General features: G+C 42.3%; 1 protein-coding gene across 1 annotated transcript in view; it reads right to left on the bottom strand.

The window, feature by feature from the left end:
* The window catches only part of BIRC6 (baculoviral IAP repeat containing 6), a 319973-nt gene that overhangs the window by 96086 nt on the left and 197959 nt on the right, over positions 1 to 25928 (bottom strand). The window contains 5 exon segments of the mRNA XM_074949013.1: positions 6046 to 6214; positions 8772 to 8936; positions 14819 to 15036; positions 19271 to 19571; positions 24321 to 24517. Coding sequence (XP_074805114.1) covers positions 6046 to 6214; positions 8772 to 8936; positions 14819 to 15036; positions 19271 to 19571; positions 24321 to 24517 — 1050 coding nt within the window.

Here is a 25928-nt window from a genome sequence, read left to right as displayed (position 1 = left end):
CGAATTGCAGCGAGTACCCGTTCCATACCGTGTGTACGACCCAAGAGTCTGACATAATGGTGGACTATGCACAGGAGAAACGGGACGGGCAGTTCAGGAAACCAAGGGACAGATCCGGTGACTGGTCTGGTACGCTGTCCTCGAGCGCACCTTCAAAAGCCTGGCTTAGTGCCCGGCTAGGGTTTGTTCTGGCCCGGCGCATTATTGTTACTACTGTTGCACCATAGCCAGTTATCCCTGCCTCGCCTACGGTAAGGCTCATGCCTATGGTGAGGCTGGAACTGGTGTTGAGGGGGAGGCTGCGGCTTAAAGGGATTCCTCTGGGTCGCCGGGGTGTGCATACCCATCGACTTAAGCCTAACTCGCGAGTCCTTGAGGCCGTGCAGCCTCGTGTCTGTCTGGTCCGAGAAGAGCCCAGACCCTTCGAAGGGGAGGTCCTGGAGTGTATTCTGGACCTCGGGCTGCAGGCCTGACTCGTGGAGCCACGCCGAGTGCCTCATGACCACTCCGACGCAATTGTTCTAGCCGCCGTATCTGCTGAATCCAGGAAAGCCTGGAGAGAGGTCTTGGCTACTGCCTTGCCCTCCCCTCGTCCACCAGGGACGTGAACTCCTGTTGGGAACCTTGTGGGAGGCTGTCCTTAAACTTCCCCACCGCTGCCCAGGAGTTGAAATTGTGCCTGTTGAGAATGGCCTGCTGGTTCGCAATCCTCAACTGAAGACCCCCAGATGAGTACACCTTTCTACCAAAAAGGTCCAGGCGTTTCGCCTCCTTGGCCTTAGGAGCCAGGGCCTGCTGTTCATGGTGCTCCCTTTCATTTACCGCTGAAACCACTAGGGAGCATGGACTCGGGTGGCAGAACAGGAACTCATAGTCCTTAGAAGGGCAAAGTATTTACGCTCCACTCCCTCGGCCGCTGGAGGCCAGGGTCTGCCATATAGGCTTACAGTTGGACTGAATGGTCTTAATGAGTGGGAGCACTATTCTGGATGGAACTTGGGGCTCAAAATGTGCACCATGGGATCCTCCTGCTCAACCGTCTCCTCAGCCTGCAACCCCAAGTTCTGGGTGACCCTGCGCAGCAATTCCTGGTGGGCTCTATGATCTATCGGTGGAGGGCCGGACACCTCTGTACCCGCCACTGCCTCATCCGGGGAAGACGGGGAGGTTAGCTGCTGCTCGACCCCCTCTGGTTGGTCCTCCTGCTTCCCTTCTCCCATGGGAGGGGCTTCCGGCTCAGGCCGGAAGTCCATGGGGTGGCACCGGATTCAGTGCCAGTCTCTCCCGTTTATCCTGGGGGGATGCTGGAGGCCTGGGAACTGTAGCCTCCAGCACCGTCTGGCGTCGGTGCGGGGACCAGGACCGCTGTACCGAGTAACTTGCCTTGGACTGGGCCACTTGGGGCTCCTGATAGGCCCAGGGGGTCCAGAAGGGCCAATGGCCTGGCGGCCCCCATTGCAATTGCCAGCCCACCTGAGGGTCCCTGCTGTCCAGGGCCTGGTGCAGGTAGCTATAGCGGCCGGAGTAGGAGTCGGCGCCGGACTGCGGCGATGCTGATCGTGAAGGCCATGGCAGTGCCAAAGATCTGTGCCGGCGGGAGAACGAGCAGCTCCTGGCTGAGCGGGAGCAATACCAGTATCCCCAGGACGAGGACTAGCACCTGGACCCTGACCAGGACCTGTGCCAGCGTTCCCTTGACCGGGACCATCTGCGGGAGTCTTCTGGCGAGGGCCGTCTCAACTCCTCCCAGTGCTGGTCTCTGGGTGGTGCCGGAGAGCGGCGTGCCCTTTCCGGTGCTTCCTCACGCCGACCCACTGCCAGTGTCGCAACCTCCTTCTGAGCCGCTGGCAAGCGTGAGTCCGCGGAGTCGGAGCTCGACCAGGACCAACTCCGGGAGCGGTGCCGGGACGGTGTCCGCGAGTTGCACACCATTGCCAGCTTAGCCCTCGACGGCACCCAAAGCATGGGTGCCAGAGGGTTCTCCCCATACGGGAGGGGGCTCACCGCCAATAGCTTGATGAGGTCCTTTGCAGTCTCAAAGGTGCCAGGCGTAGAGGGCTGATCCGTTATGCCCTCAAGCCCATCATCCGCACCGAGCTCACTTAGGTCTGGGCTCGTGCTGCTGGGACTGCCAGTGTCAGCACCGGTACCGCGGCCTTCCCGCTCTTATCAGCGCTCGGTGCCTTGGGAGACGCCAGCCTCCTGTGCGTGGAACGACTGCGCCTTCCTTCCGGCTGCGCTGAGGGCCGCACCAGGGAGGATGAGCGGCGCCAGGGCCTAGCCTGGCACTCTGGGGCCGACAGTTTACAGTGCTTAGCTGGTGCCGGGTCTCTCGACAGCTCTGGGGCACTACGCACCGAGGAAGCCTGAGCAGGCATCGGGCACTCTGGGCCTGGCGGCTGCAATGCAGCCTCCCTCAACAGCTGCTTTAGACGAAAGTCTCTTTCTTTCCTTGTTCTTGGCTTAAACGCCTTGCAAATTCTACACCATTCAGTTTGATGTCTGTCCCCCAGACAATGTAGACACGAGTCGTGGGGGTCACTAACTGGCATAGGTTTGCGGCACGTGGCGCAAGCCTTGAAGCCGTGGGCGGGTGCTGGAAGCCTCCAAGCACCTAATGACTTAAGTGTCCACAATAGGTATGTTAACGAACTGATAACAGCTACTCTAAAGGCTAAGGGACTGCTCTTCTACCGGCGGGGGAGTGCGGGGGGGTTGTTGTTGTTCCAACGCCGCCACGGATGGTAAGAAGGAACTGGACGGGGTTGGGCCGGCAGGGGTATATATGCACGGCGCAGTGGGGGGCCCTGCCGGGAATCGCTAAGGGAAAAAGTTCCCAATGCTAGTGCACGCGGCGTGCGCACACCTAATGTGGAATGGACGTGAACAAGCACTTGAAGAAGAACACCTTATACTGAATAAAAATTACAATTAAAAGTTTGTTACAAGTAGGATTCTTAACTTCTTTTTAAATTGTTAACAGTACTAAGTGTCACTCAGCACTTTTGGACACAGGGATGGTAACTTTGCTCTAGACCACAGGAAATTTTAAAATTCATTTCCACCAGAGATACAGAGCCCTGCAAGAAATTAGACAAAGATTTTTCAAAAATGGGTGCCAAAAGCAGACACCTATATAAGGATTTAGGACCCTAACTTTAGGCACCGATTTTTGAAAATCTTGATCTGAATTATTAAATTCTAACTTAAGTCTATTCAAATAACTTATGAATAGATTCAGAAAAAAAATCTAATATGCTGTATATTACAAGAGTTAATTTACAGAAGGAATAAACCATTTTTTAAATAAGTCATTTATGGACAACATGGCCCACAGCCAAAATTAACAAAACAACTTGTTCTATCAGGCAAAACCAAGTAAGTTGTTTCCATGGACCATAAAACTAGTCGGCACCATTTTAGATAAGAAGATTAACACCACAACAGGACTTCAATTAGACACAGTGTTTGAAATTAGCTACTCTGATTTATCTTAAATTTCAGCTGCAAGTTTGTAAATACTTGACCAAAGTGTTCTTGAAAATGAGATAATCCTGTAGTGATGTGTCAAATACTCAAATATCCAGAGAAAAACATTCTTCACATTGTTCAAAATTTTTGTTGATTGAGGTTCTCTGAAGACATTTTTAGATTGCTTCAGCACAAAGTAACACAATGCCCCACCTACCACAGAGTAGTTAGAGAGAGCCAGCTAAACTGCCTTTATTTCATTCTATATGCATGGTTTTGAAAAAACACTTGTTAAAAGGTAACTGATCCCAAATGGTTTGTCTTATGCCTCAAGGAATGAAATACTAACATGACGCCCTGCAAGCCATTTTCAAGCTCCGGTGGGAATCCATAGAATCATAGAATATCAGGGTTGGAAGGGACCTCAGAAGGTCATCTAGTCCAACCCCCTGCTCAAAGCAGGACCGATCCCCGGCTAAATCATCCCAGCCAGGGCTTTGTCAAGCCTGACTTTAAAAACTTCTAAGGAAGGAGATTCCACCACCTCCCTAGGTAACCCATTCCAGTGCTTCACCACCCTCCTAGTGAAAAAGTTTTTCCTAATATCCAACCTAAATCTCCCCCACTGCAACTTGAGACCATTACTCCTTGTTCTGTCATTTGCTACCACTGAGAACAGTCTAGAGTCATCCTCTTTGGAACCCCCTTTCAGGTAGTTGAAAACAGCTATCAAATCCCCCCTCATTCTTCTCTTCTGTAGACTAAACATCCCCTGTTCCCTCAGCCTCTCCTCATAAGTCATGTGTTCCAGTCTCCTAATCATTTTTGTTGCCCTCCGCTGGACTCTCTCCAATTTTTCCACATCCTTCTTGTAGTGTGGGGCCCAAAACTGGACACAGTACTCCAGATGAGGCCTCACCAGTGTCGAATAGAGGGGAACGATCACGTCCCTCGATCTGCTGGCAATGCCCCTACTTATACAGCCCAAAATGCCATTGGCCTTCTTGGCAACAAGGGCACACTGTTGACTCATATCCAGCTTCTCGTCCACTGTAACCCCTAGGTCCTTTTCTGCAGACCTGCTGCCTAACCATTCGGTCCCCAGTCTGTAGCGGTGCATTGGATTCTTCCGTCCTAAGTGCAGGACTCTGCACTTGTCCTTGTTGAACCTCATCAGATTTCTTTTGGCCCAATCCTCCAATTTGTCTAGGTCCCTCTGTATCCTATCCCTACCCTCCAGCATATCTACCTCTCCTCCCAGTTTAGTGTCATCTGCAACCTTGCTGAGGGTACAATCCACGCCATCCTCCAGATCATTTATGAAGATATTGAACAAAACCGGCCCCAGGACCGACCCTTGGGGCACTCCACTTGATACCGGCTGCCAACTAGATATGGAGCCATTGATCACTACCCGTTGAGCCCGACAATCTAGCCAGCTTTCTATCCACCTTATAGTCCATTCATCCAGCCCATACTACTTTAACTTGCTGGCAAGAATACTGTGAGAGACTGTGTCAAAAGCTTTGCTAAAGTCAAGGAACAACACGTCCACTGCTTTCCCTTCATCCACAGAACCAGTTATCTCGTCATAGAAGGCAATTAGATTAGTCAGGCATGACTTGCGCTTGGTGAATCCATGCTGACTGTTCCTGATCACTTTCCTCTCCTCTAAGTGCTTCAGAATTGATCCCTTGAGGACCTGCTCCATGATTTTTCCAAGACATCTGTGACATCACAACTGAGAGGGAGCCAGCTATTGTAGCTTCAGGAGAACTAAACCAGAATTTTTTAAACGGTACAGAATCATCCATGGCTGAATACCCATCCCCAGTTCCACTTTTAGAGAGTTCAGAAGTAATGGCAGGGCTCACGCATGCCTATACACAACTGGCATGTGTATGCACACTAACATTAAGTCAACTATAAATTTCTCATTAACACCACACACTTAGGACAGAAAGATTAACTGTAGACCAAAAATCCACACCACCACTTAAACCCTTGGTTCACAGCATGAGGAGGCACAGTGGGCAGGAGTGAACCAACAGACACTGCTACAGAACAATTTCCACTCCCAGGAGCACATGTGCACCCATAATGATTATCCTTGGGACTAGCTCTTGAAGAAGAATAGTAAAATACAAAATTGTCAGACAGAAATGTGATTTTTCAAGGTGATAGCATCTGTAAACAGAATTTTTTTTAAAGTAGTTTTGAATTTTTTAAAAAAGGATAATTTTAAACTGTGCAAGAGTTTAAAACTCTACAAAATAAAGAGAGATCACATCAACAGCCACAGCAAACAAATTTCATCTTATAAGACTTAAGTAAATCTACTATAAAGGAGTAAATAATATGTCAAAAGTAACCCTGATGGAAATTTGCACGTGCTGTCTATTTTGTTCAAGTAGCATGAAATTCTCTTGCAAATGAATCTTTACCTTTACCCTGATTTTGTCAATAGCAGTTCTGCTTTTCCACCAGGCCCATTTCAGAGAAAAGTGCAATATGCTTTAAATAAATAAATAATTTAAAAAAAAAAAAAAGAGAGAGAGAACAGCAGCACTTTACCTGAATCGTTACGGAGGTATGACGACATTGCTGGAATGAGACAAGACTGACTGAGTAGCTCTAACAGAACTGATGGAAGAGCATTGCTGTTTTGTCCTCTACCCTCATGGCTAGTCTGGGTCTCTCCATTTGATATGCTCCCTGCAGGATTTATGTAACTAGCAAGAACCTGAAAATTAAAATATATTGAGACACTTAGTCAAAATCTGATGCATTTTAGAGGCAATAACTCAAACTGTCCATATCTGCTTAATGGCTGGCTTGTTATTTTGCCTATTAAATGTCGGAAGTTACTCCTGTGAACGCTAAGATTATTTAGATAGAATCCTATACAGAAATTACCAGATCACAGTTTATTACCATTTTTGTTAAGATCAGAATGTAAACTAAGCATTAAATAAAGCCACTTCAAATAATTACACAAAAGTTTAGCTTTAAAAAACCCACTGAAAGCACTAAATTGCTAGACATATCTTTGTTACGTGTCACAGGGGGAGATCGGAAACTCCTATTAGAATAGCTACCTTCTAAATACATCCTATCTCCAGTTTAATCCCATGATAAATCTAATTTGTAAATCATATGGCAAAGAGTGAAGACAGTGAGAGGTATCTGCCCTCTCAATAATAAGATGCATAACCTGTTGGGTCCCTGTTGGATCTTAGATGGTCAACAACAAAGAATACCTTAATCATCAACATCTGGCAAAGAGACTGCAACTTTTATGGTTAAATGTGGACCTATCCAGTTATCCATGCTTCGGCCACTTCTGATGAGATTACTCCCTGCATGGGGCTATACCTGAACACCGCCTTTGATCTTCAGTCAGTGAATAACACAGCTGTCTTCTTCCTTGTTTGTGTAGTGAATTGTCTTGCAGGGAGTATGAAGCTTGTGTTCTAATCATCACAATGACTTCAATTAGTTTCTTGGAAACTAACTGGAAACAATCATTTTTTTACCTATTACATTTTATGTGGTTCAGGCCTGAGCCACCTTAAAAATGGCCTGTCCCCTGTGCTCTATCCCAGCAGTAAAGATTAGTGAAGGCATATGAGCTGACAGCTCCATGAGTTAAATTTGTACTGATTGCAGATAGGATTTCTTATAAAAAGGGCCCTTGGCTCTGGAATTCACTCCCTATGTTTGTTAGCTTGAGCTTGTTGAATTTCATGCCTTGCTACTAGGCTTATTTACATAGTTTGTTTTCTTTTGTTTTTTTCCCTATAAAAGATGTTTGATAGGAGACAGATTCTTTTGCATATGCATGTATAATAATGGTGATCTAACAGAGTTCTTTAACTGATAATGTGGCACTTTATGTATTTAAATTATGCGTCTTTCTTTTTCAGTACTTAAGAGTATAAATACATTTTATAAATGAAAAAAAGGCAATATTTATATCAGTTGTTAAACTATATACTTCTTTGTCAGAATATGCCATAGCCTCAGGACATTCAAACTTTTGTTCAGCTCTGAAGTAGCAATAAGCTCATTTCAGACAATCATAAATAAAACGTACATGGCTCAAGTTCAGTGGTATGCTGAATAAGCCCAGAGAATAGAGATGTGCCTGGGGGAAGACGGAATGAAGCCTTTTGAGACAATTCTCCTGTGTCTGAAAACATAACCTTCTTGGAAAATTTGGGGTAATAAGAAGGGACTTAAACAAACCAGTTACCCTTGCTAGTGATGAAAAAAGGGGGAAATCACAAAGAAGCCTATTTGGCAAACTAGAAATTAGTCTGTTCCTAGTCTCCCAGGTCTGCTTCTCTGATCAGCTGCCTTTGCTTTTGCCTAGATGTCAATAGGTCTACATGGAAGTATAAAAGCACCACAGAAATCTCCTAGAATATTCTTGGTTCAGTGAACATTCAGAGCTGTCCATGTGCTGACAGCTAAGCACATCCGCTTTTCTGTTTTCTTTTCTTTTTATGGATCACCATGATAGGGGTTATAAACTTATAGGTGATCCTTCTCCTAGGGGGGAAAAGAAATCTGTGTTGATCATTTAAACTTGAGCTTCTTGTGATCTCTTGCTAATTTCTGTTTGCTACATTCACTGTATTACCTGGTTGAACAGAGACATGCTCTATATACTCTCAAGTGATCCTGAAGGTCCTAAAGCATCAAACTCAGTCCGTAGAAGGCAATGCTCTGCAACCTTCCTGACCTTGATAAAGTAACTGGTGTGTTAAGATAACACAAATACTCCCCAGCCTGAAAGGCTGGCATGTGTTCTCATTTCTGGTGGTCAGGAACAAACCCCTCCCCCAGTCATATAATCACAAGGGCATCCACCTTTGCTACAAAGCTATTATGCACATCAAGCTTACAACCTCCTGTTTTCAGCAGCTTAGCCTGCAAATGTCTAACAAAACAGCTGCACAATTAATTACTTGAGGTCACAGGTGTATTGCATCTGTCTTTAAGCAAATAGCTTATTGGGATTTTCTGCTCCATCTGGTTCAGTCCCACATTTTCAGACATTCACATTTGTTATAAGAAAAAAGCTAGACTTTTTTTAGCCAAATAGGAAAAATGATATATTTTTTTAAACTATAGGCTAACAAATGGCTGATAGGTGTTTCAGCCTAATAAGTAAAACACTTTAGATACCTGAGTGAAAAAGGGGTTAAAAATACAAACTTTTTTACAGGCTTAACTATATTACCACCACATGCATGAATCCCTACACAGATTATTTATACTTCACCATTCCATACCTGCAGAAGACAGGTGACATGTTCTTCTTCCAGCCTTTGTTTAGTCAAAGCTTGTTCTACATCCCATCCAGAAGCCGTGGAGCCAGTTCCAAAGCCAGTACCCTTAGCCCAGTAGAGTTGCTGTTCTTCTGTTGATGCACTGTTGTGCGTGCTCGACACCTGTGGCTAACAAAAACAAAAAGTGATTCTACATCATATTGTCCAGGTCCTTCAAAATTCCTTCTGTCCTTCAGGAAAATGTTTTTTGTTGCTTATTTACTTATTAAAACAAACTCATGGACACTGACACTGCACCCCATATTCTTTGCAGTAATTATTATGTTAGTGATTATTATGATATTATGACATAATTATGATGTATTTTGTGCAAGATAAACCATGTAAGGCGTCATTGGAAAAGTTATGATTTGCTGAACACGATTATCCTATTTGTATGCATGTAATATTTTTGTATCTGAAGTTATGAATATTGACTATGTATCTGTATTTCAAATGTAGTTACACCTGGGTAACACCCACTAGACAAGATGCTTTAAGTCTAGATAGTGGGTGGGGAAGGGCCCATTCAGGGCAACAGGCCATTAAGAAAAAACAATAGGCCTTAGGAGAAGTTTTATCTCCCACCTGGGGAGCCTTCCTGAAAAGGCTACAGACAGCCTCCAAGTAATGGCTGCTATGACTCTACAAGGACATGTGATGAGACAACACGTCGCCAGACTTCATCTTGGGATGTCAGTATTTTTCCAGAGATTGGTCTGGGAAATAAGCTTTGAAACAAAGGGTTCCTGCCCTATGCAAAAGCTATACAAGTCAGGTAGTGATCATCTGGGGTTCTTCACTCCACACACAAGACAACTCCTGGGAACACCCGAGGAACAAAGACTGAACTGGGGGAAGTGCTGGACCCAGACTAAAGGGATTTCTAGTCTGTGAATGAAACACCTAGGGATTCCAAGCTGTAAAGCAAGTGCAACTTGCCCCTTAAGAATCTGCAGCCTGCTTGTATCATCTCTTTGGATATGAATAGCAGATTCTCACCCTATTTAGCACATTAAGTTTAGTTTGCATTTTTTGTGTATTTGCTAGGTCATCTATTTTGATCCATTTGCTATCACTTAAAATCTATCTTTTGTAGTTAATAAACTTGTTTTTGCTTTACCTAAACCAGTGAGTTGGACTGAAGTGTAAGGGAATCTTAGCTCAGGGGCAAAAGGCTGTTGCATATTCCTCTCCACATTGAGGAGGGGGCGAATTTTATGAGCTCATGCTATACAGCTCTCTGTGCAGCGCAACATGGTATAATTTGGTGCTTATACTCTAGATTGGGTGCGTGCCTGTGGAGCTGGGAGTTGCCCTAACTGTAGCCTTCCTATGCAGGGGCTGGTCAGAGAGCCTGCATGAAACTGCTGCTGGGTGTGTCCCTACCTGTATGTATGCTAGTGAAAGTGCAGGCTGGAAGGCTTGACAGCTTGTCACAGCAGTACAGTGTGAGAGGGAGCCCAGGCAGGTGGGTCGGGGGGGGGTTCAGGGAAACCCCAGCATCCCAGTGGGGAACCCATCACAGACATCCATTGGAATTCAAACCCCGGCACAGGAAAAACTCTGCAACGCATGTGGATTTCTAGTACATAACCAGGACTGTAAATCATCCCATGTGATTTTCAGCTTGCATGGGACAGTAAATCATGTTTCTGTTTACTGTAATCACGTTGGCAATAATAATATTTTATAATGTACACTAATGAAGGCTAATTAGGATCACGTTAAACGATGCAGCTCTACAACTAGCACTAAAATATAGCCAAGTTTAATGAAAATTATAATTATTAGACAAATTTGGATGGAAGATAAAATGTCATTTCAAACCTTTCTGCAGGCTGCTAAGACTTGGATTATGAAACTACATGGATTAACTGTGAATAAACTTGCTAAAGTAGTAAAAGAAGAATGGAATTGTTAAGGCATAAGCCTACAAATCAGGGAGAAAGGTTATATTCCCAGCTCTGCCACACAATTCATATGTGGCCCAAGTCACTTAAACTCAATGGCATCTCAGTTTCTACTCCAGTAAAATGGGGATAATACTTCCTGACCTTGGAGTGTCATGAGATTTATTTCACTAACTTTGAGGTGTCCAGATTGCTGATGCTTATGGTGCTCATTACTGCATTTAAATAATAAAATAAAGTTAATAGCAAAATAGCATTAGATTAGCAAACTGTTTTAACATGTGTTAAAATATTCTGGTGCCTGTGTTAAATTTAAAAGATAGCTACCAGATCTTAGATGAAACATCATATATAGAAGATAAGAACTCTGGAAAAAAGAATTCCAACTGATGCCTAAAGTTGTGCACCTAAACATATATTCAGCACCTAAATAAGTGACCTGCTTTTCAGAAATACTGAGCACTCACAGCTCTCATTAGAATTACTGAGAGCTTTGGGTAATGAGCACTTCTCAAAAGCAGGTCACTTATGTAGGCACCCCATACTGAAAATTTTGGCCTATGCCAAAAACTGGAGAGGACTTCATTTTCTCTTCTGATTTTCACCTTTTGTGTTGTTTCAAGTATAGTAAAGAGAATGAGGAAATAAAGCTGTTAAAACTATTTGTAATAAAAAGCAAATACCACTCATGTAACATTAAAATATATAAACAGATTGAATTATAAATTAACAAATTTTGAATTGGAAAAAACAGTAAAAGTCAAAAATATATTTACTATGCATCTTGGAAAATCAGTAACATTTTAAATTATGACATTGTTACACTACATAAATATATCATTATGGCCTTTGCAGTAATATATTGGCAGTACTTTGCATTCATGATTTTAGTTTTAAACTGGAGCCTAAAGCCACTTTAATAGTAAAACTACAACATGCCCAAATTCATGGAGATGCTACTATAGATGAATATGCTGTCTCTTTGGACTTGACCACTTCAGGAGAGTCCTCACCTCAAGAATATAGGCTTCAGTACAGGCTTGGTGAATCTCTCATTTTTTAAAAAATTATCTTCATTATCACAGGGAGGGATGGGAAAGCATATAGCACATCTTCTGTGTGAGGGCATCTGCGCCTACTGAAAGAGAATCCACTTCGCTGATGAAACAGTGATCTAGTTTCACATTTCTGTGATTTGCGAGAGAGATCTACTTCCAGGTGTCTGAATTGGTCACTAGTTTAAAGATTTCCTAATTCAGATGCCGTACAGATTTGTTGGTGAGATAGCTACTCAGCCAATCCTATTCATGGATTCAGGGTATGCTGTATGTGCACTGTTCTGAGTGATGATATTCTTCTCTGCCCAGAACAATTTCCCTTGCTTCTGAGAGGAGCTGTGAGCTTCTAATTCCACCAATTGTTCAGATATGTGACCATGGTGGTCAAATCAGACTGAAACAAAACATGCTCGCCTCCAAGGTAGTGGTGATAAAAACTTTGTAGCGCATTCATTTCTGTGAACTCTAGGAAGCAGATACGTTCTCTTTTCCATGTGGCATTCTCTACATGTGACCGTCTTGTTTTCCAGGTGTGCTCCCCACCCAGCAAGACATGTATTTGTTGCAAAAGTGGAAGGTGAAATGGTTGGACTTTCAATATGTTTTCTTGTCCTCAACACCATGCTCTGAGCATCTCTAGCCTGTGTGTGCCAGCAGCTTGAAGTGGATGACAGGGGATGATCACTCGATGATTACCTGTGCTGTTCATTCCTTCTGAAGAACCTGGCATTGGCCATTGTCATATGACAGGATGCTGGGCTAGATGGACCACTGGTCTGACCCAGCAAGTCTGTTCTTATGTTTGGTTCACCAACATTCAGAGGGAAATAAAAACACTGTCCCATTCAGTATTAGTACATGATTTTGCATTGTATCTGGTGTGTGGATTTAGACCCTAAGCAGTAATTTTTGGAGAATTCATTTACTTAGCTGCTGCTCTGGATGAAGGTTTGATAAAGATATTATCGAGAAATGGGGAGTACTTTTGGACCAGAGACTTGCTAGGATTATTACTGGATCACTGTGAAAACCCTGGTAGCTGAAGATGGATCAAAAAGAAACGGTCTTGTGCTAGAAGTGCAAGGTTATGCATTTCAGAAAGCTACCATGACAAGATCGTAGGGTAACATGGAGATAGACTTCCATGTGTGTTGAGCTGGCAGATGTCTCCTGGATATAGAGCAACTACAGTTGATCCTAGGGTTACCATCCAGAAGCTTGCTTTCCTTAACCATTTATTTAGTCGCTTCACATCAATGATCACTCTGATACCGTCTATGAATTTTGGATTATAAAGACTATGAAGTATACACTGGTGTACATTTATTCGGACGGAACTGGTTCTACTGCTCTCAGCTCCAGGAGGTGAGCTCCCATTTTCAATATTACTTGTGCTATACCCTATCTTGACACTGGTGAGTGTATTAAAACGGATGAGGTGGAGCCTTGTGTGCCAGCCATTTGTAATGGCCAGGCTGCATTATGCACTTCTGAGGTTGTGTGGAGACTTACTGCTAAAATATTCTGCTCTCTGGTCTGATATTGGGCTTACGGCCCATAACTAATGTGAGCTGGGATATTTTTGGGAGAAGGCTAATGTTAACACTACCTGATTCATAAACATCAATTCTACTATTTCTCTCTAGAACAGGTTGTGTCCCTTCATTACTACTTCTGATTGGTGCAGGAATGGAAGAACATCTGTGCCTGTTAGGTGCCTCAGTCTCATCTCAGGATCACAAAGGGAGGGAGGGGCAGGAAGACTAAATAGACTTTTAAACTGTAGTGATTCTTGACCGTCGTCTCCACTTTTGTTTCCTTCCATACAACAGAAAACCCATGAACATACAGGTTCAACTTTAATTTGGTCCCTTTGTGTGTATGCATGATGATACAGTCTGACTACATGATCACATACTAGTTTTCTTCCCACAGGATGCCTGCCTCATTCAAAGCACAGAATGGACAGTACTCAGGGAATTAACTGGGATTGTGCAGTGAATGAGTTAGATACTCCCCTCACCTACCTCACTTGTCCAAAGTTGGAAGGTGTGTAGTAAATACAGCCAGGGATTAGAGAAAGGATGCTTTTGTGGTTACAGTAGTTGAATGCCACCCTGAAAAACTGCATTTTATCCAGACTTCTATCACAGCATTCCTGTGTGATGCTGGACAAGTCACTTCGAACTTTTTACAGATGGTCCTTAACTGTGTGTGACTCATTTTCTATTCGCCAAATTTGGGATACCTGGGCATGATTTGTGGGAGTGCTGAGCTCTCATAATTGCAACTTAAGTCAATGGGAGCTGTGCTTTGAACATATTAACTACTATAAAATACTAAATTTTCTGAAAATTCCGGCTCTAGGCCCTTTGGCTTTAATCTCACTGTGCCTCACTTCCCCATCTGTAAAACGGGGATAAAAATAGCACTTTACCCTATTGAAAAGTTATGAAGATGAATTCACTAAGGTTTGTGAACCACTTATTGAAGAATGAAAACCACGTAATGAATAATTCTGCATTCAGTGTAGGGTTGGATGGTGTGGAGTATATAAGACAGAGGCACACATTGACTAGTGAGGATAAAAATATTGAACAGCTACACATTGACCATCTTGAGCACTGAATGAGGTAGGAGTCCTGTGGAAAAAATAGTATGAGATCATGTAATTAAAGACTGCATCATAACACGGATACACAAGCAGCCCAAATTAAAGGCTACATGGGCAACTTAACTTTTCCGTGCCTGACTCTGCAATCTTTACATTCTGTTAAAGTAATTTATTTTTCAATGTAGTAAGTCTTTTAAGGTTATCACAGAGCACTGAAATATGTAAGCAGCAGTAGTTTAGCAAGGACTTTCAAATTACTTTTGCAATTCACCTGAATTCAGGTTCTCAAGAATTCATTTTAAAGAGCTACAGGACATTAGATTAAGGAAGATGTGTGATGCTACCCCAGCAACAAGACTTTCATAGTTACTCGGTCACTGGAGCTTACTGCAGCTAAGTCAGTCACTAACCAGAAGCTAAGCTTACCTCTGACTGGTTGGGACTAGAGTTGGGCACTCTCGGGGCATGGTGGCTCAGAGCAGATAGACAAGCAAGTATAAGATGCACTGCCCCAATTTCCAGTGCCATGCGCCTAAGGAGCACTCCATCATCAGTAGTCAATGGTGTGGTGCTGAACAAACTGCGCAGCACATGAAATGGAAGAGTTGGAAGCACATTAGCCGAAGGGGACTGCAGGATATGACCTAGGTTGAGAAAGTATAAAAACATTAAATATTTCCTTTTAACGGTTCAGCACATAATGTTCATCTTTGCAATGATTTATTGAAAATATTCAGCTATATTTCTGACAATATTAAGTCTTCAGCGGAATGTATTATTTTTTGCCAGATTTCTTTTTAGCCAAAATTCTGGTGGGAAATATGGGCAAGAGATATGAACTGGTTTCCTTTATGGATTAGGCTGAGACCAATAAATGCATATAATTTGTGATTAAAAACAAGATTTAAACCCTTATCTCCAAGGGTGAAAAGCTAGTTTATTAAACAACTCTCTCACTACACTAAATTACATATTTGGTCATGTTTTTGATTGTAAGATTGGATTACTCTGTAAAGTTTAGAGAAAGTTTATACAAACAGCTGCCCTACCAGGAAGCCACTGAGAAAAACCTCTCCACTTTAAAAATATGTTGATAAATGCTAGGATAAACTTTGCTGTGACACAAACGGTAACGCCGTTCATGAGGTGAGTACACAATGAAACAGTGTAGCGATTCAATACATTTTCACTACAGGACATTAAAACTAAAATTATGTTTTACTAGATACCCATTGTTTGAGTTTTGTACTATAATTTTATTTTTAAAGTTAGCCCTATTTTATCAAGGGTGGAGAGGAGGAGAATGATTTGTAAAAGCACAGTGTAACAATATTCTTGCCTGTTAATGCGATGTACATAGTTAAAACTATCCAATTTTATGGACTCTTCTGCCCTATTTGACTCAAAATATTTCAAAAGAAAAAAGCAGACACACTGTTTACAAGAATGAGAGAGACACTGCTAGCTCAAGTCCTGGAAATATTTTAAATATCTAACTGTCCAATAACTTTGTTTTCTCTATGTAATAAGTAACTTGTGACTATTTGTTAATAAGTAGATTTATTCACAGTAAAGTGATTCTTGAGATTTTTACTTAAAAAAAAATCACAAAATACACAAACTTATCAAAACGTCTAACTTCTTTTATTTTATTTATTTTTTTTTTTTTAGGAACAAAACAGACTTGTCTAAAAGAAGGTTTTATTACTCCATAAGAGCAAGAAGTCCCATGACCGCTGTCTATATGACAAGTATTTATTCTCATTTTCTATAGGCTCCCAAACTCTATTCATCAGCCAAGCCACAAGGGGATGGTAGAAAAACCAACTGAGAGAACACTGATACACTATTTGCCTCAGAGGTGTATTGAATGGTAATTATTTTGGGCCATATCAGGGATTTGTGGATGTAGATCTTTACATTATGTAAAAGAAGCAGGCTAAGCATGAGATTTGGATGGTCCTTCAGTCAGTTTACTACCCAAATTTGAAGGAAAATACCCAGATATCAAATTTCATTTATTTGGTTCACTTTGTCTCCCACAGTGTGCACAATCTTACCGAAAAAGCAACACAAAATTAAGAAAAAATAAAAGGAGTACTTGTGGCACCTTAGAGACTAACCAGTTTATTTGAGCATGAGCTTTCGTGAGCTACAGCTCACTTCATCGGATGCATAGCATATCGTGGAAACTGCAGAAGACCACGATATGCTATGCATCCGATGAAGTGAGCTGTAGCTCACGAAAGCTCATGCTCAAATAAACTGGTTAGTCTCTAAGGTGCCACAAGTACTCCTTTTATTTTTTCTTTTTACGAATACAGACTAACACGGCTGTTACTCTGAAACCTGACAAAATTAAGAGGCAAACAAAAGCCAAAGTTCATGGGACTAGCTGAGCAAATTGGGAAGTTTATTGCCCCTCCCTCTTTTGTTTTTTGCAGAGGTTCTAAAATAGGATGGATGTTCTAGGGAGCACAGATACTCCCTTGGGGCATTTAACCAATTTAGGAATGGAGGAACAGGTTCTTGTTTTGATACTAGAGGTATCTAGGGGCTTAGCCTTTGCAAAGGGATAAATGTCTGGTTAATTAAACATGGAAGGATCATGTTTCCTTCAGAAAAAAGGTGGCCAAGGTATTTGAGCTGAGAAATTTGTTTATTTGTTTTCATCAGGCTACCAGTGGGTGAAGGAGATCCAGAAAAACATTTGCCACCTCTTCTATTAATGGTCTTAAGGCCAATTTTATTAGTACTGACCACGTCCATTGTGTTACCAAAACAAACAACCAAAAAAACCCTCACTGGTCTGGCCCTACACAAAATGCATAGAGTTTAAGTCCAGAATGGCCCATTAGATCATTATTATACCTTTAGATAATCTAGTCTGACCGTCTGTATATCACAGGCCCTTAAATTTTACCCAGTTCCTCCTGTGTTATGCTTTAGCCAAACACAAGTTATTGGGCTCATCTTTTAGAAAGGCACTCAGTCTTGCTATACAGAATTCAAAAGATGGAGAAACTACCATTTCCATTGGTAGTATGTTCCAATGGTTCATCACCCTCAAAGTTAAAATGTTAAAAGTGTGCCTTATTTCCAGTTTGAATGTGTCAGGCTTCAGCTTCCAGCCATTGGTTTTTATTATGCATGTCTCAGCTAGACTGAAAACCCTTTTAGTACCCAGTATTTTCTCCCTGTGAAAGTATTTACACATTGTAATCAGGTCACCTCTCAATCTTTTCTGATAAACTAAACAGACTGAACTCTAATTCTCTCACTGTAAGGCATTTTCTCCAGGCCTTGAATCATTTTTGTCTCTCTTCTGCCTCCTCTCTGATTTTTCAACATCCTTTTCGAACTGTGGACACCAGAACTGTATGCAGTATTCCAGTATTGGTCTCACCAACACTGCATAGAAGTAAAAATCGCTTTTCTAACTTACTCACTATTCCCCCATACATTTTATACATAATACATTATACATTTATAGTTTATACATCCAAGCATCGCATTAGTCCTTTATGCTACAGAAGCGTACTGGGAGCTCATGCTGAGCTGCTTGTCCACTCTGACCCCAAATTCTTTTCAGAGCTACTCCTTCCCAAGATAGAGCCCTCCAGTCTGTAGTATGGCCTGAATTCCTTGCTCCTAGACATATAACTTTGCATTTGTATAAAAAATGCCCCTTTTTTTTTTAAATGGGCCCAGTTTACGAAGTGCTCCAGATTGCTGTGTCTGACTGACCTGTCTTCATCATTATATACCATTCTGCCAATATTTGGGTTATCCACAAAGTTTAATTAGCAGTTATTTTATATTTACTTCCAGATCATGGATGAAAATGTTGAGTAGTATTGGGCCTGGTACTGATCCTCATGGAACCCTACTAGAAACACCCTCATTTGATGAGGATTCCCTATGACAACTATTTTAAAATCTGTCACACAGTTTTTAAATTTTCTTATATGATCCAGGATGTGGGCAAGATTGAGTTCTTCACAAACTACACAAAGCAATTCCAACCTCCTTCTAAAGGAGGGGTGGGCGAACTATGGCCTGGGACCACATCCGGCCCTTCGGACATTTTAATCCGGCCCTCAAGCACCCACGGGGGAGCAGGGTCTGGGGTTTGACCTGCTCCGGCGCTCCAGTCAGGGAGCAGGGTCTGGGGGCTTGCCCCACTCGGCTCCTAGAAGCAGTGGCATGTTCCCGCTCCAGCTCCTACATGTAGGGGCAGCCAAGGGGCTCTGCATGCTGCCCCTGCCCCAAGTGCCAGCCCCACAGGTCCCATTGGAACCACGGCCAATGGGAGCTGCAGGGGCGGCGCCTGTGGACAGGGCAGCATGCAGAGCTGCCTGGCTGCAACTCCACATAGAAGACGGAAGAGGGACTTGATGCTGTTTCTGGGAGCTGCTTGAGATAAGCGCCACCCCGAGCCTGCACCCGACCCCCTCCCATGCCCCAACCCCCTGCCCCAGCCCTGATCCCCCTCCTGCCGTCTGAACCCCTTGGTCCCAGCCTGGAGCACACTCCTGCACCCCAAACTCTCATCCCCAGAACCCGCACCCCCAGCTGGAGCCCTCATGCCCCCCACCCCCCTCAGTCCAGAGCTCCTTCCCATACACTGAACTCCTCTTTTCTGGACCCACCATAGAGCCCACACCCCCAGTCGCAGCCCTCACCCCCTTCTGCACCCCAACGCCCAATTTTGTGAGCATTCATGGCCCGCCATACCATTTCCATATGCAGAAGTGGCCCTCGGGCCAAAAAGTTTGCCCACCCCGTTCTAAAGCATCACATTGTAAATACACTTAAATGTAAGTCAGAACAATTTAGCAGTGTTTTACAAATAAATGTAGTAGTTACAGTACATACTTCCTTCGCCATCATCTGTAACCCCCAACACCAATCTAAGCAGACACTGGGCATGTTTCCTCTCTTTTAACAGCACCTCTGCATAGCCAGGGAGACGAAGAAATAATCCAAAGGCAGCCAAAGAATGAGCTGGTATGGGAGACATAGTTTGCACTGCTGATTTGATTGGTGGAGGCTCTGCAGCAATTGTTTCTGGGGCTTCGTAAACTAGTTCTCCTGATTGCTCAATGGTAACCCATTCAAACTGATCACTGTCCTTCTGCTTCTCTTGTGTAGTGGATGTAACTACTGGAGCACTCACCTTAAAAAACAACAACAAAGTTAACACAATCCTTGGAAGTAGTCATCATTTAGAGTCAATTCTTGCAGCACACAATTTCATTCCAGTCAGGGGTGAAAATAAGCCGGTACGGCATACCGGTAAAAAGTGGCTGCCAGTACCAGCCCATATCCAGCTGACTTTAAAGCGCTGACACAGCAGAGCTTTAACGTCGCTGCCCCTTTTGCGCCCCCCTGTTGGCGGCCCTGCCCTACTGCGGCAAAGGACCCTGGTTAAAGTGCTGCCATGACAGCGCTTTAATGTTGTTGCCCCTTTTGCTCCTGCCCCACCCCAGCCACTGATTGAGGGGGGGGAGGGCAAAAGGAGCAGCTGCCCCGGGGCCAGCGATTTAAAAGGGCCTGGGGCTCTGGCCGCCGATGCGTAGATCACCTGCAGCATGAAGATGAAACACGACAAAAAAATTCATTTATTATTATTTATTAGAGAGAAGCTGTTCACACACCAGTTCAAAAAAGGAAATGAACTGGCTTTATTTTAACTCTTAAAACAAGACAACCCCAGCACAATGTGGAATTTTCCCCCCATTTCCTTCCTTGTACTAAGACCAGATCACGAGCAGCTGAGCCAACTGATATTACAGGTGGCAATAAATGAATGTTCACACAAAGCAGAATGTCTCAATGGTAGTGAGAGGTTAGGTCGTTTTATGGCGACACACAGTAGCCAAGAGAAATTTATAAATTAGGCAGTAGGATACTAAAAGCAATCATTCTCCACCATCAGAAAGGCTCTGCAAAGTGCTGAAAGCACCCAATACCTAAAAAGGGATGCCAGCACTTTGCAGAATCAGGCCTTGGGAAGCCGTAGCAAACATATTTCAAAGCATCATTAGGATAGAGCTAGCATGTTTCCATGTATAAACTTAAATTTTCCAGAGCACTAATTACATGAAAAGAGAAAACGTTCGCATGAAGACAAAGCAACACACTTCATTTGGAAGTCTGTTTGTATGAACAAAAATATAAAAGAAATGTGAGGTGCACATTTCCATTCCTCTACTTGCAAAGACGGGAAGGTGCCACCTTTTTAGGGGTAGAGTTAACATAGTTTCAGTGCCCTATTTAAGCACAGCCTTAACTCTGCATTTCATGGGTTTCAACTTTTTTTTAAAAAAACACTAACATTCTTAAAAGGTAACTCATGCGCAAACCCCTAATTTTTGCCTGCAACTGTAACTTTACTTAAAAATTTGTTTGGAAAGTTGCTTAGAGTTTGTGTTTTTTTGTGGTGGGGGAGGAGTTTGTTTGTATATTTGTTTTTAATGGTTCCAAATTTTTCCTGTTCCTGTGAAACCTGAGAGTCTACAAATGGAGAGACCTGATTCAGCAGACAACAGAAGGCTGCAACAAAAGGACTGCCTCCTTGGTAAACTGGCTGAAAAATTGCCTGATAACCACAGTTCTCAACCACCATCCTGACTGTGTAACCTGATGCTTCAGATGTCTCAGGTTTGTAAAAATGGAGTTCCACTTCTGAAATCTCTATAGGTCTGCAGAATCATGACTCTTTGCCTATAGAGCCTAGAAAACAAGACTCTGCTTCTGCATCAACTTCCTGAAGTCTGAAAGTCTTTATTAGGCTCCCCAGGAATCCTTCCACATCTTTAGAAGGCTCCTCTCGGCCCTAAGGGAGTCAAAAGAGGCTCTTCACTGATTAAAGTCTTATTTAGGATCATAGGGGGAAAGGCAGGGTAGTCAGAATAGCCTTAATTAACCTAAGACTCATAGGGATGGTGGGCCTCCAATAAGCACGAGGCTCAGCAGTGTACTGCCAAAACATTCATAAGCCAGAAGATCTATACAAGCACATATATGCATATACAGCACAAATCACTAGTTTCAATCCTGCACCCATTGTAGTCAATGGCAAAAGTTCCACTGAATTCAGTGGTGGCAGGATTGGGCCCCTCTGTTATACCAGCAACTATTTAAATTGTAGTTTTAGACATACGGGCCCAGATTCATGCCTGCTGTAACTACTGTGGATGTAAAAGCTTCTTGCTGTAGCTTACAATATCTTCTTATTGAAATTCTGAAGTACAGCTATTTGGAAGGAAGAGTACTACTTACTGAATCAGAATCTCAGATACCAGAGTAGCTGCCTACTTTCTCCTTGGAGGATTTCCATCTGAGCAACGACAAGGTCTTACCCTGCTTAAATTATGAAATCTGAGGAGATTATAGCCTGATGTAGTACTGGCCATGGGCAATATATGTAGTACAATATACTACAAAGAAACTGAAGAGATTACTTGCATAGGTTTTACATAATTTTCTTACATCAGAGGAAATTTGTAAGGTTTCAAGTTTAACCCTCAGAAAGGTACTGAACAGTTTTCCTTTCACTCTCCTTTGGTCTGATTAGGCATTTCTAATACCACTTAGGTGGGAGACCTAATCAGAAAAAAAAAACTAAGCTAGCATGTCCCATGCTCCTACAAATTACTACATTACCCCTTCTATATAGATTCTGTGAAGCTCATGCCTTGCTGTAGAGGTAAAATGACCCACTGTCAGCTGCTTTACAGAAAATCGTTCTTTATCACAGTTTGAAGGAAATAGTAACTCTTTCAGGAACTTTTAATAAAACTAAGTTAGACAAACTAAGGTGGTCCAGAGGATAACGTGACTTCTTAGGAAAACGTGTTACATACTTTTTCTGTATTAAAATCTTTGAGACTATGAGCATTCCTCTCTCTATTAATTCCACCTTTACTACTGATGTCTATGGGTAAGACTTTTCTTTTCCATTATGGTTTATGAAGATTCCATTTTCTGCAGTCAAACACTTTCTTCCATTTCTTGATTGAAGTCAATGAACATTCAAAATATTCTGATATTCCTCTTAGAATGTCACACCAATGATTGCTCATGACTGTTGAAGTGTGAAGTACACAAAAATTCTCCCAAAGAGATGTTCACCTTATTCATGAGTAACAAAACAGCAAATATTTTATATTACTTCTTCAGTATGATTTAAAGGGGACTTTCAGAGGATTTTTTTAAAATGGGGTTGTGCTTTTTTTAAAATGACTGAAGGCGGCTTGTACGTTTTTATTTTTGCATTTTTTTAAACTTTTGAAATAAGGAATATCAAGTGTGTGTTTTCTTTGGCTTTGCTGGAAAAACTATTAAAGGTGTTAGAGCACATCTATTATAAGCTCTTGCTCCTCAAACATTGGGGTGTATGTTTCTTCGATATTTAAGAAAAATTTCCTTTTTTCAGTGTGTCAGTCATTAGTTAAGAGATCAAGTCCCAGATATATTAAATAGTGAATTTTGATCTATGAACTATTGAGACAGCTTCACTCCTCTAAGACAATGCAAATCACAGAGCCCAGGACCAAGCATGAGAGAGCTGAGAACAATGCATCATCAGTCAAGGGGATCCAGCTACAGAATAAACTTCCAGAAAGACTGGAAAAAGAAAAAAAAAAGAGTACTTGTGGCACCTTAGAGAGTAACCAATTTATTTAAGCATAAGACTGGGTGAATCCAGAGTTCAACCATCTTTAGGAAAATGCTAGAAAGCTTGTAGCAAAAATGACAACTTCCTACACACACACACACACACACGCATCTACCCAAACACGCTTCCCGCTTTCTCCCCCAAAAGAAATCCTGCAACAAACAAGTCAACCAAACAAAAAACAATGTTAAGACAGCAGAGTTAACTATTAGAAATAATGCAAAAGTTAAAGGTTTCTATAAGCAGTATTAGTGTAGCCACACTGTATATTCTGTAAAAGCTACAGATTAAAAACAAAAATTTCATGAGTTAACATGAATGCTTATATTTTTTGTTTACTAAAAGATTACACTTCTACAGTGCTCAACACCCAATGGTCCCCGGTGATACAGGACCAAGCACTGAGGAAGTGGGAAAGGTGGTTTGCAAACAAAGGAGAAACAGGGTATGGCATCATGGCAACTGGTACAGTGTCCTCGAGCATCCCATCAGAATGCCTGCTTAGAACCACCTGGATGTCTAGGTTGGGTAGGCTTTGATGCAGAGACAGAAGGGGGAAGTGGTCTATGCCTATAAAACCTGTACCTTTTTGCTCTGCAGGCTCTGACTGCTAGCTGGGGCACAGTACCGGAGGGGTTGCTGAGGCCTACAGCACTTCCTGGAAGAGGCTGGGGTGTACATCCCAAGGGACTTTAGGGTCACCCATGACTCCTTTAGCCCATGGAGCTTCGTGTCTGTCTGCTCCGAAAAGACCAAGGATCCCCAAAGGGCAGGACTTGTACAGTCGGTTGGACCTCATGCAGAAGCCCAGAACACTGCAACCAGGAACTCCTACACATAGCCACTGCCGAACCTATGGACCTGGCAGTTGAGTCAGCTACATCCACAGCAGCTTGTAATGAGACCTTTGCCACCAATTTTCCCTCATCCACTAGCAAGGAGAACTCTGCATCACACAAACTGCATTTGGATCCCCAATGAGTAATCTACCATTGTATGTCCTATTCAGAACTTCTCACTCAGGAAAAAATTCCTAACTTCAAAGGGAGTAGATTTTAATGAGGATATTTAATTAGCAAAGCTGGAGAAAACGTGTCAACATTTTATCAATCAAATGCAAGGTATAATTCATAGGATGATTTTTAACTCTTAGAAAACAAACCATACAGAAAATATTTGGAAATGACTATAGTAAGAAAAAAGCTAGCACATACTTCTAGACAATCAAACTGTTTGACTTACTTGTTGAATTACATCTGGATAAAGCATAGGAAGTCTTTCTGCAATGAGGGCCAACCCACCCATTCCTGCAAACACTTGTAATGGAGACTGAATGGGACATGTTTCAAGAAAAGATTCATCTAGCACTGCATCCATACACTCGTCGCCTGGAGTGACTGCTTCCTCTTCAGGACAGGACCCCAGTAAGTCTGCATGTTCTATTTAAAAAAAAAAAAAAAGAAAGGAAGACCCAAACCATTAAATGAAGTGGGATCTTAAAACATGAGAATGTTTACTTTTTCTCCTCCACTCAGAAAATAAGAACATTTAAGCACTTCAACTATTATACTTATTTCTTCAGCAAATATTGAAGTCTTTAAGGGGGTTAAACATGTCAGTACAAGAATAGCAACAGGAAATCTAACTTTTCTTTTGGTAAAACCAAAACAATATATTGCCAAGTCAAATCAGGTTATTTGACTGCTAGCAAAAATGATGTGGACTCATAAGATATGAACCTAAGGAAAAAGAAATTTAGCTCGTTTAGTAAGCTTTATGATCTTCCAGTCAGATGATGATCTTGGTGGTGCTGCTCCAAAATGCAAACTTCAAAAATTTCAGAATTAATCTTGGACCTATGACCTGAGCTCAAGTAATCAGGTAAAAAATCATTTATATCTTAGAAAGAATTAAGATGCTTGCTAAATTAGTGCAAATGAAATTACAGCTATAACGCAAATAGCAGTAAGGGAAGAAACAATTATTTTACAATAGGCTATTCAGTGAGCCTGAGGCATAATACTTAGCTTGAGGCCTAGTCATAATAATAATTAGCATAAGACCTGCTGTAAGTTAGCAAAGTCAGAAGATTTAGCAGTATCTTCTGATAGACCGTTAGACTTCAAAGTCTTTATTTAGCTAGACATTCTTAACCACATTATATAGAGAGAGAGAACCAACTATCTGCGTAAATGCTTACAATAGTCAGAACCCCAAAAATGGATAGCAGGAATGACAAATATGGACAAGAGGCCAAGATAATAAAATATGATCTTGAAGATAAATAGGTGTAAGAAATAGTTGCACAGAAAGGAATCAACCCCACCACTCAAGATGGCAGGACCGTGGCAACCTAAACAACACTCATCTCACTACCCCATGGATTCGTGAGTATGTGTCATGTTGATTCTACTGTTATCTTTGTTTATTTTGTTCTGTGATTTTTCTTATCCTGACGATGTTACTAATAAAACTCAAAGCCTTTGTGTGTCTGTCTCACCAATCGTCATCATAATTGATCTCTAGGTAGTCACCAAAGGACAAACCTATTAGTAATGAGTGCATTTTGCACCCCAAAATAATCATAAGGCTAACCATGTGTTAGGAAATGAGGGCAAATTCAACCAATAACAACTCTGTGGATGGCCTGTAGTACCACAATTATAGGTGACGGTGCACAGGTTACCAGAACTGCAAAATAGTTGGATTTCTACAATCCTTAGGCTTTGTTTACAAGACAAAGTCCTTCTTGGTTTGACCTCAGGTGCAAATTTAAGCCAATTTACTAAAACCATTGCAAAACTCTGCATGGACTCCTATTTTAAGAGTGGCTTTTTTCATTTAGCTTAA

This window comes from Natator depressus, chromosome 3 (assembly GCF_965152275.1).
Source record: "Natator depressus isolate rNatDep1 chromosome 3, rNatDep2.hap1, whole genome shotgun sequence".
NCBI classification, from domain to species: Eukaryota; Metazoa; Chordata; order Testudines; family Cheloniidae; genus Natator; species Natator depressus.
This window is presented reverse-complemented; position numbering and strand designations above follow the sequence as displayed.